Below are 20,111 nucleotides of genomic sequence, written 5' to 3' on the forward strand. Positions count from 1 at the left end.
ACCCACACCACGCAGAGAAGACTTTAGCTGCCCTTTTACGCTGCATATGATCTGGGCTAAATAGCATCACACTGCTTTATGATCTGGGCTAAATAGCATCACACCATCAAATAGAACTGCATTCATACAGACAACTTTATGTGGTCATAGGTGATTGGTAATAACCAGTGTAAGATACATTACACTTATAATGATCTATTGCTAAATATTTACATTTATGTAGAATATCTAAAACTATTATGGGACAATATCTCAAATACAAACAGAACAAAAAAGATCAGGGAGTCAATGTACTTAATATAGTTTAATAACTGTTCTTTATCAACTCCCTTCACAGCCTCCACAAGCCGGCTATAAAAAACAGCAAAAAGCACAAATCTGTCGACTCATACCAAATATCAAATCTGCAAGAAAATACTGTTCATATTAAAATATGCTCCATTCAACAACTAAATATTTGTTCATGGTTATATATCCAAAATATTATTCATTTACAAAATAAGCAACTGATCATTTTGTATGTGCAGTCTTAGAAGTTAGAAGGGACTTTTTTTTAATAAACAAGAGAAAATATGAAAGCACACACACACACACAAACTGCAGGATATCATTAGAGCCATGCAGACAGAAAGGCCTTGGCTGAGAGACATGACCTCATGCTTTTCCCCAGATGGAGGAATAGAGAGAGAGAGAGAAGTGGAGAGAGAGAGAGAGAGAAGTAGAGAGAGAGAGAGAAGTGGAGAGAGAGAGAGAAGTGGAGAGGGGGAGGACAAAAGAAAACAGGATGGAGGGATGAGAGCGAAGGAGGGGAGAGAAGGTGAGAGTTGAGCACGTGAAGTGACCTTTAATGACCCTTAACACCTCCAGCTCGCGGTGCACGTAATCACCATGGCAACAGTCATAACAGCTCCTCAGTCTGGCCCAGCCCCCTCTCCGCCTTCGTCACCTTTGACCTCCGACTCCCCCGAGTCTTCCGTCTGCGACCCCACCGTTTCCACGGCAGCCGCAGCAGCAGCCGACGCGGTCTCCATGGCGGCAGACACGGTTTCCAAGGCGGCGGTGGCGGCCGTCACCGTTTCCACGGTAGCCGAGACGGTCTCCACGGTCGGCGTGGGCAGCATGGCGCTCTGGACCAGGGTGGGTGTCGAGACCGGGGCGGCGGCGCCGGTCAACTGGGGCGGCAGCGTCAGGAACTGGACGGGACTCAGCAGCTTCAGGATGGTGGCGCCCACGTGAGACTGGCCGCCGGGCTCCGCGCTGACCAGCGTCAGAGCGCCCCCTGGCTGCTGCTGCAGCGTGAGGCTGCCGGACGCGTCCGACAGCACCTCCCCCCCCGCGGAGGTGACCAGCGTGTAGCCGGGCAACACTCGGCCCAGCGGGACGCCCGCCAGCTGCGTCAGGGGCAGGGCCACGGGGGAGGAGGTGGCCGATTGCAGGAGGGTGGCGGAGACGGAAGCCGATTGGTGGGCGCTGATGGAGGCGGGGCCGGAGACGGCGCGGGTCAGGCGCGGGCGTTTGGGCAGCGGGGGCGTGGCCACGGGGGCGAGGGTCATCAGGACGCTGCTGAGGGTCTGAGAGCGGCTCTTCAGCTCCCGCGCTTGCTTACGGTGCTCATCACACTGCTGCTCCAGCGCTGCACACACACACGGATATACACACACACACACACACACACACACACACACACACACACACACACACACACACACACACACACACACACACACACACACACACACACACACACACACACACACATGATATACACACACACACACACACACACACACACACACACACACACACACACACACACATACACACACACACACACACACGGATATACACATACACACACACACACACACACACACACACATATACACACACACACACACGCGGATATACACACACCCCACACACACACACGGATATACACACACATGCAGACATACACACACACACACACACACGGATATACACATACACACACACACACACACACACACACACACGGATATACACACACACACACACACACGGATATACACACACACAGACATACGGACACACACAGACATATGGACACACACGGACATACGGACACACACGGACACACACACACACAAACACACACACACACACATATACACACACACACACATAGGGATATAGACATACACACAGACACACAGACACACACACACAGACATGCGGACACATACACACACACACACACACGGACACGGACATACGGACACACACACACAAGGACATACACAAACACATACAAGAACGCAAACAAGAACACATAAACAAACAAAAACAAACATTTATGATTATTTTACACTTCACAACAGCAGCCTTTAACCCTAGCAGACTACTTGTGTGTGTGTGTGTGTGCGCATCTGTGTGTGAATATGAGTGTGTGTGTGTGTGTGAATAAGAGTGTGTGTGTGTGTGTGAATATGAGTGTGTGTGTGTGTGAGTGTGTGTGTGTGAATAAGAGTGTGTGTGTGTGTGAATATGAGTGTGTGTGTGTGCATGTGTGAGAGAGAGAGACTCACACACGAGGCTGCGTGTGTATTGTTCTCGGCAGCGATCCATCTGGCTCTTATGGCTGGCCAGCACCTTCTTCACCAGGTCAAGCATGCCGAAGCTCTGCACCACGTTATTCAGCAGTGCTGCGTCTACAGCACACACACACACACACACACACACTTTTCAATACAAAAGTAGTGCAAATCAACTTGATGCTTCCCAGACCAACGGCCCAAAGACCCATGATGTGGCCGAGCAGGACGCATGCACTTCTCACCAGCGACCAGCAGAGGGGGCTGTTGCAGCCTGTCCTGCAGCCCCTTCAACGCCTCCTGCATCTCCTTCTGGAGCTCTGATGTCACTTCCTCCAGAAGACCTGCCTCCTTCAGGTTACGCCAGAAGTTCATGGTGTCCTCTGCAGGCACGCGCACACGCACACATACAGGAGTGTCACCAAAACATGAAGTCTGATGAGCAGAATAAGCTCCCAGTGTGGTAGCTGTGAAACCTTTTCCAATGTTACACATAAACACACTGTGACACTGTGATCACAAGAGGACTCTTTGATTAGTATTTAATTATTGATGTATTATGTCACAATAGGACTCGTTTATTAGTATTTAATTATTGATGTATTATGTCACAATAGGACTCGTTTATTAGTATTTAATTATTGATGTAATTTATGTCAATTTCCTGAATTATTATTTCTGAGTGTTCAATGTGTTGGGCGCGTTCCTTTGAGCGCGAGGAATGTTGCTTAATATTTGATCATGTGTGTTTTGGGCTGTTCTATGGGAAGTTGGAGGTCATGATGTTTGAAACAGATGTCCGCCAGGAAGGGGCGGTGTGCCCGTTTGCAGGTGTTTAGACTTCGCCGTGTTGGAGAAACTAATTAGTTAAGACCATTTAAACGCCGGCTTTTCTCTATGCAGGGGTTGGATGTTTGGTGACACGCGGTGAGGGGCTGTTTTGAGCCCTGTGGTCAGTCTGGTTTATATAGCATAGCATGTAGCCATCAGCCCTGCGGTCAGTCTGGTTTATATAGCATAGCATGTAGCCATCAGCCCTGCGCTCAGTCTGGTTTATATAGCATAGCATGTAGCATAACCATCAGCCCTGCGGTCAGTCTGGTTTATATAGCATAGCATGTAGCATAGCCATCAGCCCTGCGCTCAGTCTGGTTTATATAGCATAGCATGTAGCATAACCATCAGCCCTGCGGTCAGTCTGGTTCATATAGCATAGCATGTAGCATAGCCAGGGTAGGAATTTCACGGCGGCCACAACGGCCATGGCCGTCGTAGCCCCTTGCGTTGGCCGTGAGGCCACTTTGAAAATCAGAGGTTTACAGGCCACGGTGGCCTTGGTGCCTCCTTCTTTCAATATTCTGCTTTTGCGTCCCTACTAATAGCGATTTTTATTTAGCCTGTGGCCTGTCAAAATAATCTTAGCATTCACAGCGCAAATTAATTTAGTCTTTTACGCAGTGGAGAAAGTGACAGCGCAAGAAAGAAAGTGCGTCCAAATTCACCCATTCTTCTCAGTTTAACTACAGTACTCGTGAAGTAGTCCATCTCCCTACCCATTCATCTTGGTGGAATACTTCACGAACCCTTCGTTTAACACAATGACAAACCATATAACAGAATAAACAGCAGACCTTACCGAACACAAAGGTGTAAAGCAGTCCCTGTACAGTTAGCTGTTCCAGAGTAATCCAGTTTCGAATTTGCAGTAAAAAAGTTTTACAATGCGTTTAAATTGTTCCACATGATTTCATAACGGGACAAATACATAATAAATGTTACAAATATCGCCTAGATATTGGTAAATCAGAGGACAGCTGACTAACAGTTTGTGAAAGTAGCCTTAATGATCACAAAATGCTAAGCATGCATCTAGGCTATTTGAGTTTCATAAAGCTGAGCTGTGCTTAAATTGTTCAATACATGATATCATAGCAGGCCAAATATAAAATAAATGTTATATGTAGCCTAGATATCTGTAATTATTAGATGATCAGAAGATTTACAGTTCTATGTAATATGTCATTTTTCATGTTTTTGTCATGTTTCATACAGTGATGCAGGTCTACTGCAGTGAATAGGCTAAATACAACTTTGATCATTTTTATATGCTACTACTGTATAGTTAACTTTGGCCTTGGTGCCCTGACATGTGGCCTTTGTGCCCCCCACCAAATATGCCCAACTGAAGGCCAAGTGGCCTTGCCCCCAGAATGGTGAAATTCCAAGCCTGAGCATAACCATGACCCCTGCGGTCAATCTGGTTTATATAGGGGCATGTAGTATAACCATGAGAGACCTGTAAATATTCGTGTCTGTTAAACGTTTTGTTTGTCATTTTCTTTTTACCTCAGACAGAGTGTGGGATATGAATTATGGGCTGTATTTTTACCTCAAACAGAGTGTCGTGTAGGTGAGACAGAGTGTGGGATAGGAATTATGGGCTGTATTTTTTTTGATTATTTTGTCCGCTGGAAATGGGAACACCGTGGGTGTGTGTGTCTTAAACCTGCTGTCTCGGCCTGATTTCTCCTTCACCACTCAGGTACTCTACTACACACACACTCACTCACGCGTGCCGCATCAGACCCAAACACACAACACACGTCACGCATCGCACACGCACACACAGCAACGCGTACATCAGCACGCGTACGCATCAGCGTGGCGCTTGCGCACGCACGCACACACACACGTACGCGCACACACACACGCGCACGGTTGCGTGCACACACACACATCACACACACATCAGCATGCGTACACATCACACACACACACACACACACACACACACACGCATAGGCGTACGCACGCACGCGCGCATCGCGTGGCGGCGCATCAGGTCTGCGCATAGCGGCGCATGGTGCGCGCGGACGCATCAGGCCGCCGCGGACGCGATTAACGCGTCGGGATCGTGCAGCGCAATGGATCAAAATGGATGCATGTGTTGATGGCCAGACGGGACAAATAAGGTTCAGTACGCGCACTGCCTTGCCGCATCCCACACCTGCATGCGCCGCATGCCACAAACAAACTAACACACACAAACACACTTTCAATGGCTGTGACCCACTCTGTGCTGTCCTCATGCTTCTGAACTGAGTGGATTTGGAGATCCATTCACTGCAGTATTTACACACACACACACACACACACATACACACTTACCATTAATAAATTAGACCTGTATAATTACAAGTCCCCCAAACCTATTAATAAAATAGACCCTTATAATTAAATTCACACAAACACACACACACATTAATAAAACCCTTATAATTACACACACACATGCACCCATTAATAAAATAGACCCTTATAATTATATCCACACACACCCACTAATAAAACAGACCCTGCTTGTCCCACATCATATCCGTGTGTCCCACATTATATCTGTGTGTGTCTCACCATCTGTGTTGGGTGGGTGTGTGTGTGTGGCATGAGCTCTATTGATGCCTCACTGTTCAAACTTCTCTAACTGTGTGTGTGTGTGTGTGTGTGTGGTACCGTCTGTGTTGGGTGTGTGTGTGTGTGTGTTACCGTCTGTGTTGGGTGTGTGTGTGTGTGTGGGTACCGTCTGTGTTGGGTGTGTGTGTGTGTGGTACCGTCTGTGCTGGGTGTGTGTGTGTGTGTGGTAGCCCGTCTGTGTTGGGTGTGTGTGTACCGTTGTGTTGGGTGTGTGTGTTGTGTTGATTGTTGGGTGTGTGTACCGTCTGTGTTGGGTGTGGGTGTGTGTGTGGTACCCTTCTGTGTTGGGTGTGTGTGTGTGTGTGTGGTACCGTCTGTGTTGGGGTGTGTGTGTGTGTGTGGTACCGTCTGTGTTGGGTGTGTGTGTGTGTGTGTGGTACCGTCTGTGTTGGGTGTGTGTGTGTGTGTGTGTTGTACCGTCTGAGTTGGGGGTGTGTGTGTGTGTGTGTGGTACCGTCTGTGTTGGGTGTGTGTGTGTGTGTGTGTGTGTGTGTGTGTGTGTGGTACCGTCTGTGTTGTGTGTGTGTGTGGTACCGTCTGTGTTGTGTGTGTGTGTGTGTGGTACCGTCTGTGTTGTGTGTGTGTGTGTGGTACGTCTGTATTGTGTGGTACGTCTGTGTGTGTGGTGTGTGGGTGTGTATCTGTGTGGGTTGTACGTGGGTGTGTGGGTGTGTGGTGTGTGTGTGTGGTACCGTCTGTGTTGGGTGTGTGTGTGTGGTACCGTCTGTGCTGGGTGTGTGTGTGTGTGTGTGTGTGGTACCGTCTGTGTTGAGTGTGTGTGTGTGTGGTACCGTCTGAGGTGTGTGTGTGTGTGTGTGGTACCATCTGAGTTGGGTGTGTGTGTGTGTGTTACCGTCTGAGTGTGTGTGTGTGTGTGTGTGGTACCGTCTGTGTTGTGTGTGTGTGTGTGTGTGTGTGTGTGGTACCGTCTGTGTTGGGTGTGTGTGTGTGTGTGTGTGTGGTACCGTCTGTGTGTGGGTGTGTGTGTGGTACCGTCTGTGTTGTGGTGTGTGTGTGTGTGTGTGGGTGTGTGTGTCTGTTGTGTTGTGTTGTGTGTGTGTGTGTGGTACCGTCTGTGCTGGGTGTGTGTGTGTGTGTGTGGTACCGTCTGTGTTGGGTGTGTGTGTGTGTGTGTAATTACCGTCTGTGTGTGAGTGTGTGTGTGTGTGGTGTGTGTGGTACCGTCTGTGTTGGGTGTGTGTGTGTGTGTACCGTCTGTGTTGGGTGTGTGTGTGTGTGTGTGTGTTGGGGGGTGTGTGTGTGTGTGTGACCGTCTGTGTTGGGTGTGTGTGTGTGTGTGGTATGTGTGTGTGAGTACCTTCTGAGTTGGGTGTGTTTGTGTGTGTGGTATTGTCTAATGAGTTGCATGTGTGTTGGGTGTGTGTTGTGTGTGTGTGTGGTACCGTCTGAGTTGGGTGTGTGTGTGTGTGTGTGTGTGTGTGGTACCGTCTGTGTTGGGTGTGTGTGTGTGTGGTACCGTCTGTGTTGGGTGTGTGTGTGTGTGTGGTACCGTCTGTGCTGGGTGTGTGTGTGTGTGTGTGTGGTACCGTCTGTGCTGGGTGTGTGTGTGTGTGTGTGTACCGTCTGTGCTGGGTGTGTGTGTGTGTGTGGTACCGTCTGTGTTGGGTGTGTGTGTGGTACCGTCTGTGTTGGGTGTGTGTTATCTGTGTTGGGTGTGTGTGTGTGTGGTACCGTCTGTGCTGGGTGTGTGTGTGCGTGTGGTACCGTCTGAGTTGGGTGTGTGTGTATTATTATGTGTTTGTTACCCGTCTGTGTTGGTGTGTGTGTGTGTGTTAGTACGTCTGTGTTGGAATGTGTGTGTGTGTGGGTACCGTCTGTGTTGGGTGTGTGTGTGTGGTACCGTCTGTGCTGGGTGTGTGTGTGTTCCGTCTGTGTTGGGTGTGTGTGTGTGTGGTACCGTCTGTGCTGGGTGTGTGTGTGTGTGTGTGGTACCGTCTGTGTTGGGTGTGTGTGTGTGTGTGTGGTACCGTCTGTTGGGTGTGTGTGTGGTACCGTCTGTGCTGGGTGTGTGTGTGTGTGCGTGGTACCGTCTGTGCTGGGTGTGTGTGTGTGTGGTACCGTCTGTGCTGGGTGTGTGTGTGTGTGGTACCGTCTGTGTTGGGTGTGTGTGTGTGTGGTACCGTCTGTGTTGGGTGTGTGTGTGTGTGTGTGGTACCGTCTGTGTTGGGTGTGTGTGTGTGTGTGTGGTGCGTCTGTGTTGAGTGTGTGTGTGTGTGTGGTACCGTCTGTGGTGTGTGTGTGTGTGTGTGTGGTACCGTCTGTGTTGGTGTGTGTGTGTGGTGTCTGTGTTGTGTGTGTGTGTGTGTGGTACCGTCTGTGTTGTGTGTGTGTGTGTGTGTGGTACCGTCTGTGTTGGGTGTGTGTGTGTGTGTGGTACCGTCTGTGTTGGGTGTGTGTGTGTGTGTGTGTGGTACTGTCTGTGTGTGGGTGTGTGTGTGTGTGTGTGTGTGTACCGTCTGTGTTGGGTGTGTGTGTGTGTGTGTGTACCCGTCTGTGCTGGGTGTGTGTGTGTGTGTTTACCGTCTGTGCTGGATTGTGTGTGTGTGTGTGGTGGTACAAATCTGCTGGGTGTGTGTGTGTGTGTGGTACCGTCTGTGCTGGGTGTGTGTGTGTGTGTGGTACCGTCTGTGTTGGGTGTGTGTGTGTACCGTCTGTGTTGGGTGTGTGTGTGTGTGGGTACCGTCTGTGTTGGGTGTGTGTGTGTGTGTGGGTACCGTCTGAGTTGGGTGTGTGTGTGTGTGTGTGTGTACCGTCTGTGTTGAAATTTTGTGTGTGAGTACCCTGTCTGTTGAGTGTGTGTGTGTGTGGTACCGTCTGTGTGTTGGGTGTGTGTGTGTGTGTGGTACCGTCTGTGTTGGGTGTGTGTGTGTGTGGTACCATCTGAGTTGGGTGTGTGTGTGTGTGTGTGTGGTACCGTCTGAGTTGGGTGTGTGTGTGTGTGGTACCGTCTGAGTTGGGTGTGTGTGTGTTGTGTGTTGTACCGTCTGAGTTGGGTGTGTGTGTGTGTGTGTGTGGTACCGTCTGTGTTGGGTGTGTGTGTGTGTGTGTGGTGCGTCTGTGTTGGGTGTGTGTGTGTGTGTGTGTGTGTTGGTACGTCTGTGCTGGGTGTGTGTGTGTGTGTGTCTGTGTTGGGTGTGTGTGTGGTACCGTCTGTGTTGGGTGTGTGTGTGTGTGTGTGTGTGTGGGTACCGTCTGTGTTGGGTGTGTGTGTGTGTGTGGGTACCGTCTGTGCTGGGTGTGTGTGTGTGTGTGGTACCGTCTGAGTTGGGTGTGTGTGTGTGTGTGTGGTACCGTCTGTGTTGAGTGTGTGTGTGTGTGTGGTACCGTCTGTGTTGAGGTGTGTGTGTGTGTGGTACCGTCTGTGTTGGGTGTGTGTGTGTGTGTGTGTGTGTGTGGTGTACCGTCTGTGCTGGGTGTGTGTGTGTGTTTGGTACTGTCTGTGTTGGGTGTGTGTGTGTGTGTGGTACCGTCTGTGCTGGGTGTGTGTGTGTGTGTGTGGTATCGTCTGTGTTGGGTGTGTGTGTGTGTGGTACCGTCTGTGTTGGGTGTGTGTGTGTGTGTGGTACCGTCTGTGTTGGGTGTGTGTGTGTGTGGTACCGTCTGAGTTGGGTGTGTGTGTGGTACGGTCTGTGCTGGGTGTGTGTGTGTGTGTGTGTGTGTACGGTCTGTGCTGGTGTGTGTGTGTGTGTGTGTGTGTGTGTGGTACCGTCTGTGCTGGGTGTGTGTGTGTGTGTGTGGTACCGTCTGTGTTGGGTGTGTGTGGCGTGAGCTCCGTTGACGTCTGGCTACTCAGCGAGGCTCTGCTGCCCACCAGGTCGATCTTGGTGCTGCGGCACGTGTTGGAACACAGCTTACAGTGCTGATAGAAGTCCAGCTCGCCCGAGTCCATGATCTTCCTGCTCTCTCACACACACACACACACACCTACCACCACGTCAACCCAAGCTCAGCATGGTATTCGTGACGTTTTATCTGTCACTGAAAGAAAACATGCAGCGTTTTAGTCAGAGAGGACTGTCATCTCGTTTTTTTCGAACTCCAGTGTAACCAAATGTGACCAGGCGTGGGAATTCAAAGGCATGAAGTCACTTGGAGGCGCCGTCGCTGAAAAAGCGGCGTTGAATTTTTTTCAAAGGATTAGTTATTTTCCTTTTTTTTGCAGAATGTGCAAGTTGAAGTCCTAAAGAAGCAATTCCATGTTTCCAGATAACAGCATTTGCTGCTTTAAAAGTGTATATTTTGTCTTTGAAAATGGGTTAAGTTATGACCATTAGTGCTCTTTTTGTTCTGTCGGCCAATCAGCTGTATGCTAGAAGTAACCTCATGGCTACTTATACTGAACCAGCATGCAAATGTTTGTTTATCTCGGTCTGGCAGCAGAGGGCTAGATCGTAAGATATCAGATGCTATCTCCACAGTTACATTTTGTGGGGATAAAGACCATGAAAATGGAAAAAATCCATAACTTTGACTGCAAATGTTATGGAAGAAGACAGGAAAACTACGCTCCCTTGGTACGTTAGGTGTAGTCACAAACTTTCTCCAGAGGTTATGTACAACATGCACTTGGATTCTCTGGCTGCCGAAGAAAGTGGCATCTCGAAGCAAACAGGCGTACTTCAGAGATGACAACATCAACCAAAAGCTCGAAAAAAAAGTGTGCCCGGACTGACTTATTGCATTGGAGGCACTGATGTCTGCAGGAACACCTTTCTGTTTCTTATGGGGTAAAGTTATGTACTGCGTTTTGTGTCCATTCAAAATAACATGGTTTTGCAAAGCGTGATCTCAGGTTTGTTTTAGATCACTTTTTATCCATCGCTACTAGCTGGTTCTGTAACCCATTACAGATAGTTTTGATGGGTCATTAGCATCATATGATGACTAGTTTTGATGGGCAATTAATTTCAATAATGTGTGAATGTCTTGTATTGACTAATGGCAGGTACCTGGTGCCTTGTCATTGTCTGTGATTATATGTGTGTGATTATGTTTATATTGTCATGTTTATAAGAGGTTTAATGTACACTGTGGGTCTAGAGAGCTGCAATTTCAAATCTTGTATACATCCTGTTTTTTTGGTAATAAAATCATTTTCATTTCAACAAAGTATCTTCTAATTCATCATCCATCAAATAACACACATAGTAACTGCAATGGTTAACCATGGTTCAGACCACTACAACACACTCTGCACTGCAGGCTGACAGATCAGTGACCGTGACGGGGGGAGGGTTGATCTTAATGTCATGCAAATGAGGACCATTGTGTTCCCCTCCCATGGATTCAGGGAGAAAGTAGCCAATGTGTGAGATGTGTATACTTTAAAATAGCTACAACTTCTTCCAATGTTGAGATGTGTATACTTTAAAATGGCTACAACTTCTTCCAATGTTATCGGATTTCCATGTGTAAGACATTGTTAGAAAGCTTAAAACCTACACTTTCAGAATCTGAATAACTCAAAATGTCTCAAAACGCACTTGCGACCCTCAATTCCATGCCTGGTCACAAATGTTCACAATGTCATGAAAACAAATGCCATTTACCTGCCTGCTAGTTAGGTAAGTTAACCTAGGAATATCGGAAAGTGACCCATTAGACCCTATTTTTGTGTCGGCCTATGTGTGTTACTTAATATTCATTCAACCAAGACGGCAGATTCCTAAGGAAACATCCCATTTGGGTATCTTATACTGTATTTGTACCAAAAATGAGATTGTAGCCTACAGTGATTCGAAGAGCAGTAAACAGTGTTGTAAGGCTGCGTTTACAAAACCGCTTCTTTACAGATCAGCTGGCTAATGCTGCTTTGGCCAGCTGCCCGTTAAGCCAGGTCAAATTTTGTATCATTTTATTCAGACGAGAAAGATACGTTTAGATTCCCATGTGAACAGTTTAGGAAAAAAGTACCTATTTTGAAATTTGCTTTGCCATTTTTTCTACTGTCCCAGAGATGTCCCAGACATCATTCTATTGTGTCCTGGAAGCATTTTTTATGGTCCCCGGGACGTCTGGACATCGTTAATTTCGAGCCCTGGTCATATTGAGTGAATATGAAACACTTCTGTTTAAAATATCGACATATATCATATTTCGCCAATCACCCCCAAAATATCGGGATATTAGTTTTGTGCGTGCGTGCGTGCGTGCATTAGTGTTGTCACGATACCAAAATTATGACTTCGATACGATACCTGCCATAAATATCACGATGCTCGATAGAAAAAAAATACTACGGCGAAATTCTAAGATATCTGGCGAAGAAAGGACTCATACCTCCTCCAAGTGTATTGAGTCATTTGTGTTGAATTTGGTGCACTTTTGTAGTGTGTAGGTCAATTCTGGGTTCTAAACTTCTAAACTTCCTACATAATTATTATTTTTTTATGGTCAGTATTTTTTTTTATAGTCAATAGTAGGCCTACTTTGTGTGATTACACACACACACACACACACCAGTGCCATGCTCAGGTACACACACACACACACACACACACACACACACACACACACACACACACAATACACACCGCACACTAGTGTTGCACGGTGTATCGATACTAAAAAGGTATCGCGATGCCTTCACGCAAAAACACACGCATTTATTGTTTGTTATAGTTCATTTACATTGTGTTGTGTTTTGGCAATAAAGTAGCTTTAAATAGGCAAACTAGGCTAGATCAAGGTCAGTGTTAAAATTACTGCATGCAAATCACTGAATGCTATGCAGAGGGGCCTAATCTTTAGGCCATCTGATGTACAGTATAGGCTACCCTAGGCCTTCCCGTGTTCATGGGATTTCTTTGACAGTTGCAAAGGGAAAATGTGAGGATAGTCTTCTTTGTTTCCAGTGTACAAGTCTGACGTTCCAACCACTCAGGTCTTCGTCAGATAGGCCTACACCATTACCTGTTGCAATATGTCTGTGTGCATTCCTACATTCGTCTATTTCTTTGATAACATGATTTGCTACCAATGTAACAATAAGCCCGTATTATTATTATGACTCAACACGCTTTGGTGGTATTATATGCTGTGGGCTTTAATTAGCGCATTTGGGTAGTCTATCCTACATCTGGGCAATAATTATTGAACAAATTGCAGTCTACATGCCATGACAAATATTACCAGTAGTAGGCTACTGACCTAACATGAAATAGATCGATTTACAAGTTATGGTAATGTTATTCTTTTGTGAACATTGGCGCTTTCATCAATGTTAGCACCCTATGATTACAGCTCGTTATGTCTCGTCAAAATGATTACAGCTCGTTATGTCTCGTCAAAATTCATTGATGAAGGAAGGTTCGGTTTATCCCAGAGAACCATACTTTTCGTTTCACTTAGGCTAGACTAAAACAGAAGAGAAGAACTTGGCACTAACCATGTAGTTGTGTTTTCTATAGCATATTAGTTAACCTGTCGCTTCTTTGAACTCTTTAAAAATGTTGGGATATTCTGCGAGGTGTTTAGCCAAGTTCCATGCGTAAATTACTGCTTTAAATGCCTTTTGTGTACCTGATGGCTTGCCTTCACTATTCAGCGATGTATCGAAATAGTTGCAGATTTCACTGCACCTTTTGTTTTATCCACAAGGCCTAGAACTGTCGGCAAAGAACTATGTTGACGTTATTGGGCACTCACTCACTCAGAGCTGCCTGCTTGACACTCCACTTGCCTAGATGCGTGCAAGGAGCAGTGGAGCAGCAGTTCACACAGACACAGAACGTTATTATTTTAATAAAGTTATCGATTCTAAAAGCGTCTGAAATCGTGATCATTATTTTATGCATTGAGGCATCGCGATACCTTTTTAGTATCGATACACCGGTGATACCGATATATCGGTATCAACACTAGCGCGCATGTGTATGGCACTGGTGTGTGTGTGTGTGTGTGTGTACTGACCTGAGCATGGCACTGGTGTGTGTGTGTGTGTACTGACCTGAGCATGGCACTGGTGTGTGTGTGTGTGTGTGTGTACTGACCTGAGCATGGCACTGGTGTGTGTGTGTGTGTGTGTGTGTACTGACCTGAGCATGGCACTGGTGTGTGTGTGTGTGTGTACTGACCTGAGCATGGCACTGGTGTGTGTGTGTGTGTGTGTACCTGAGCATGGCACTGGTGTGTGTGTGTGTGTATGTGTGTGTGTGTGTGTGTGTGTGTGCGTACCTGAGCATGGCACTGGTGTATGTGTGTGTGTGTACCTGAGCATGGCTCCATTGAGTCGTATGGCTCTCTTCCAGTCCTTCAGTGTGGATTTACCAGCCAGATACACAAACTCCTTAGGGCTTATGAGGTGCTCATTGTACTGAGGAACACACACACACACACCACACACACACAAATAAATGCACATGCACACACACAGACACATACACACATACACACACACACACACACACACACAAATAAATACACATACACACACACACAAATAAATATGCATGCACACACACACACAAATAAATAAATACACATCCACACACAAATAAATAAATACACATGCACACACACACACACACAAACAAACAAATAAATACACATGCACACACACACACACACACGTCTCTGTAAGGTCTTACCTGAACACACTTGATGTTGATGCCAGGACACACAAACTTCTTCCATATGAGTGTGGCCTTGCTGTCCCCACAGGTGATGGGGTAGAGCACCTCCGCCTCCACAGACACCTCCTCAGAGAGTTTCACTGAGACACACACACACACACACACTGCACACACACACACACACACACACACACACGCACACACACACGCACGCACGCGCATGCACACACACACACACGCACACACACACACACGCACACACACACGCACACACACACATGCACACACACATGCACACACACACACTCACACGCCACAAGACACACACACACGCGCAAGACGACGCACGCACACACACACATCGCACAAGACAAGACGACGACACACACACGCCACACACACACACACACACACACACTAAATGTTATATGACAGTTTAGGATTGACATTGCGGAGGACTATGCATAGCAGCACATGGGAGTCATGCAGTGTTCCGAGACAGTATACTTGAACCCCCGAGACAGGTGTGTCTAGTGATCAACAGGTGTGTCTAGTGGTCAACAGGTGTGTCTAGTGATCAACAGGTACGTCTAGTGATCAACAGGTACGTCTAGTGGTCAACAGGTACGTCTAGTGGTCAACAGGTGTGTCTAGTGGGTCTAGGGGTCAACAGGTGTGTCTAGTGATCAACAGGTACGTCTAGTGATCAACAGGTATGTCTAGTGGTCAACAGGTACGTCTAGTGGTCAACAGGTGTGTCTAGTGGTCAGCAGGTGTATCTAGTGATCAGCAGGTGTGTCTAGTGGCCTGGTTACAAAGCTGTAGGATATAGGACTTAATATTATGCCTCTGTTCACTATTTCCAATCACTGTACAACAGGCATGTGGTGTTTGGATTCAATGACACTATATAGTCGTGGTTTGAATTAGCTGACTATAGCATCTCTACGCAACATTAGACGACACAAGCAAGGATGTCAAGTGCTGGTGATGTGTTCACTGGCTAGTCCTGCTTAGGCCGCCCTGGACCCTCTCCCTACGAGACAGCGTGATAGCGCCCTCCGATGGCTCACCTATGACAGTGTCCTTGGGGATGCAGATGGTGTCAGCCTCTGGCGCTGAGGGCTCCTCAGTCAACTCCTCACTGACAGGAAAGACCAAAATAGGACATCGTTCACTTCCTCTGGGTGAGCAGAGTTAAGGCAGAGTTCAGCTACAGCCATCATCATATCATAACAAACATCACATCAGATCAGACATCAGAGAACCCCATTCACTTCCTCTGGGTGAGCAGCGTTAAGGCCTTGCACCAACAAACATCACATCAGATCAGACATCAGCGGTCACCAGTATCAGAGAAGACAGAGTACTGCATTACACTGCATCTTATGTTCACTGCATTACACTGCATCTTATGCTCACTGCATCTTATGCTCACTGCAATACACTGCATCTTATGCTCACTGCATCTTATGTTCACTGCATTACACTGCATCTTATGCTCACTGCATCTTATGCTCACTGCATTACACTGCATCTTATGCTCACTGCATCTTATGCTCACTGCATTACACTGCATCTTATGCTCACTGCATCTTATGCTCACTGCATTACACTGCATCTTATGCTCACTGCATTACACTGCATCTTATGCTCACTGCATTACACTGCATCTTATGCTTCAGCTCACTACTGCATTACACTGCATCTTATGCTCACTGCATTACACTGCATCTTATGCTCACTGCATCTTATGCTCACTGCAATACACTGCATCTTATGCTCACTGCATCTTATGCTCACTGCATTACACTGCATCTTATGCTCACTGCATTACACTGCATCTTATGCTCACTGCATTACACTGCATTGCACTGCATCTTATGCTTCAGCTCACTACTGCATTACACAACATCTTATGCTCACTGCATTACACTGCATCTTATGCTCACTGCATCTTATGCTCACTGCAATACACTGCATCTTATGCTCACTGCATCTTATGCTCACTGCATTACACTGCATCTTATGCTCACTGCATCTTATGCTCACTGCATTACACTGCATCTTATGCTCACTGCATTACACTGCATCTTATGCTCACTGCATTACACTGCATTGCACTGCATCTTATGCTTCAGCTCACTACTGCATTACACAACATCTTATGCTCACTGCATTACACTGCATCTTATGCTCACTGCATCTTATGCTCACTGCATTACACTGCATCTTATGCTCACTGCATTACACTGCATTAGACTGCATCTTATGCTTCAGCTCACTACTGCATTACACGACATCTTATGCTTCTGCTCACTACTGCATTGCACTGCATCTTATGCTCACTGCATTACACTGCATCTTATGCTCACTGCATTACACGACATCTTATGCTCACTGCATTACACGACATCTGATGCTCACCGCATTACAAAGTATCTTATGCTCACTGCATCTTATGCTCACTGCATTACACTGCATTACACTGCATCTTATGCTCACTGCATTACACTGCATCTTATGCTCACTGCATTACACTGCATTAGACTGCATCTTATGCTTCAGCTCACTACTGCATTACACGACATCTTATGCTTCAGCTCACTACTGCATTGCACTGCATCTTATGCTCACTGCATTACACTGCATCTTATGCTCACTGCATTACACGACATCTTATGCTCACTGCATTACACGACATCTGATGCTCACCGCATTACACTGCATCTTATGCTTCAGCTTACGATGGGACATGAGACCCGATATGTTAGTGGTTGATGAGTTTAGCGGAAACACAAAGGAGAGAGAGGACACAGAAGTCTGCTAGCTCAGCTGTCTCTCCTTCCTTGTTAAGTGTTAGAACCAGGTGACCATGTGTTATTGTGTTAATATCTCAACAAGCCCATATATGGGCGGCTAGGAGCCTGTTTCCTCCGTGTGCTGCGGTGTGCAGTTTGGCGTTTGTGTTGTGCTGGTCGCCGTGGACACACTCACCCAGGTTGTTCCAGCTCCGTGGTGACCAACACACTCTCCTTGTCCTCCTCCACAGCATCGCCTTGTCCTACACTGTCTGGTGTTGTCACGACAACCACCTCCTCTACATGCATGTTGACCTCGGACGATGCCATTGGTCAGGCGGCCTGTTGCTGGTCCGCCCACACTGGAATTACACAGGACAGGAATTTAACCTACTCTAACTGTGTGTGTGTGTTTGTGTGTGTCTGTGTTGGGTGTGTGTGGTGTGAGATCTGTGGATGTAGAAGGGAGGCACTGCTCTAACTCTGTGTGTGTATGTATTTTCATCAGGCATAGAGCACTGTATCGGGCACAGGTGTGTGTGTGTGTGTGTGTATTTTCATCAGGCATCAGTACAGGGCATAGAGCACTGTATAGGGCACAGCACTGAAACTAAGAGTATCGTTCAGTATAAGATAGCAACGTTTTTATGAGTTAGTCTGTGGGCACAAAGGCTTGTGTGTTTAGTTTCCATCTGGTAGTTGGGTCTACAACCAAGCAGGGCAAATACTACATTGTCTCTAAATTATGGTCAGAAGGCCAACAAGTCAAACACATGCACCACTTTCATGACCCACTTATGCGAAAGTTGTCAATTACCAGAGACTTTTTCGTAAGGGGAGTCATTACCATAGAGTTGGTAACGTTAGCTTCCAGTTAATCAAAGGCAAACATCGGCAAAGCTAATCTGCAGCTAAAGTGACATATTGTCCAGTGGAGACAATCTGAGCATGACAGATGTAAACATACTGTGCAATTCAGCGGCACCAGTACGTGCAGGTCCACCACCCGATCATTTCTTTGGAAGGTAGTTAGCTAGTTGGCTAGCTAGCATAGTCTCTGCAACTTCCACTCTTTTCACTTTCGGTCGGTTGGTTGACTGTTTTTAAAGCACACATTTGGGTCATAAATTAGCAGGTAGTGGAGCCCTGAAGTTGAACGACAACACGAGCGCGTCCTCGGTAGTGTACGCGAGCTCACGCAGATGTACGGACGCACGTTACGTTGGCGCAAGGAGGCCGACGGCAACGTTATCCGGCTGCGTGCAATGTTGATATTTGGCTGAGGTGGTGTAAGGGCAGTATAACTCTTTTAATTACCAGCCCAAACTGTTACAAACAGCCCTATAACAGATCTATCGACATAGCGTTCAGGATTAAGAACTCTTACCGTTAGACTTTGCGATGTCTCTGCGTTAGCCACTTTATTTGGATCTGTTTGAGGATCAGAACAACAATGTTAAATTGCGCATGTGCAGAATGACGAGTTGCTGTAAAGAAGCCGTTGTTGATATAATTAATTTCATGCAATTGCCATTCTTGACAGGCTACAAACGCAACCAGTGTAGCTATCACCCCAAACAATGTGCAATTGTGTGAATGACAAAGAGAGTTTTCATATTCTCAAAAAATTATTTGCAGTTCCTTAAGACGGACAGCGCATGCGCTTCAATCTGAACATCCCGCGCCAAGCACAGTAGGCTACCCTATGAGGCTACCAGAGAGCAGCAGCCTATAGTGTCTGTAAAAAGTATCCCTCCCCCCCTAGGCTATATTTACACTTACTGCTTTTATAAATGGAAAGCAAATTTATACAAAGTAATTAATTAAAAATATATAATGCAAAACAAGTGATAAATATAAGATAAATAGCCTAGAAAAATGCATTGCTTTCACTTTGACATTAGGCTAGAGAGGGGAATTATGGAAGCATGGCTTCATGTTCCCGGTAGCGTCAAATCAGTGGGCGCGTTCGACTTCTTCCAGCGTTGTGTCTGGCTTAATGTGAGGCATGTTTGTATTATAAGATTCAGCCAGATCTGCGCAGCACTGCGTCTGCTGTTGTGACGTTACTCCCTCATTTGTGAGCTGCCAATGGACCTTCAAATGGACACTCAAACATTCTTAACGTAAAAGAGCACTCTGGCTTATTCCTTAAAACTTGCATGTTATGTTAGGGTTACGGGAATACATTTCCCAGGTAGCCTAAAGACATGGGTCTAATATAAACAGTTATTTTACGCAGTTCATGCTTGCACGTAGCCCAACGCCTATGCATTTGTGCTAGTCTATTATTTAAACTAATTGGCAAAGTGATAACTTCACCATTAACATAGCCTGGAAAAAGCTACACTTACCCCAATAATATTTGAATGACAATATAAAAATGAGTATAGACCCCTTCGCAACGGCGGTGAAAACATAAACATTCGGGTGGGTGTGACGTCACTGGAGGCAGAAACAATCATTTGGATAGTGAGGCGGCTATTTGAACTAGTGAGGCGGCTAAAATCAGACAGTAATCTAATGACAGTAAGTTAGTAATAGTGAGGCGGCTAAAATCAGACAGTAATCTAAAATCTTTGCTAAAATGTGTAACGATATAACACAGTATGTACATACACTCAGTGTACGTGATCGGGAGGATTATTTGAAAAACATAAGGCTACATTATC

General features: G+C 46.5%; 1 protein-coding gene across 1 annotated transcript; it reads right to left on the bottom strand.

Moving 5' to 3' along the window:
* Positions 1 to 291: 291 nt before the first annotated feature.
* gmeb2 (glucocorticoid modulatory element binding protein 2) lies at positions 292 to 19,152 on the bottom strand. The gene is given in 11 exon segments (XM_048242099.1): positions 292 to 1,633; positions 2,568 to 2,690; positions 2,819 to 2,956; positions 5,627 to 5,660; positions 5,662 to 5,696; positions 9,807 to 9,961; positions 14,276 to 14,379; positions 14,654 to 14,778; positions 15,712 to 15,782; positions 17,636 to 17,801; positions 18,827 to 19,152. Coding segments are annotated over 10 exon segments (1,641 nt in total). The 5' UTR covers positions 17,770 to 17,801; positions 18,827 to 19,152; the 3' UTR covers positions 292 to 911.
* Positions 19,153 to 20,111: the final 959 nt, after the last annotated feature.

Source organism: Alosa alosa, chromosome 4 (assembly GCF_017589495.1).
Source record: "Alosa alosa isolate M-15738 ecotype Scorff River chromosome 4, AALO_Geno_1.1, whole genome shotgun sequence".
In the NCBI taxonomy this organism is placed as follows: domain Eukaryota; kingdom Metazoa; phylum Chordata; class Actinopteri; order Clupeiformes; family Clupeidae; genus Alosa; species Alosa alosa.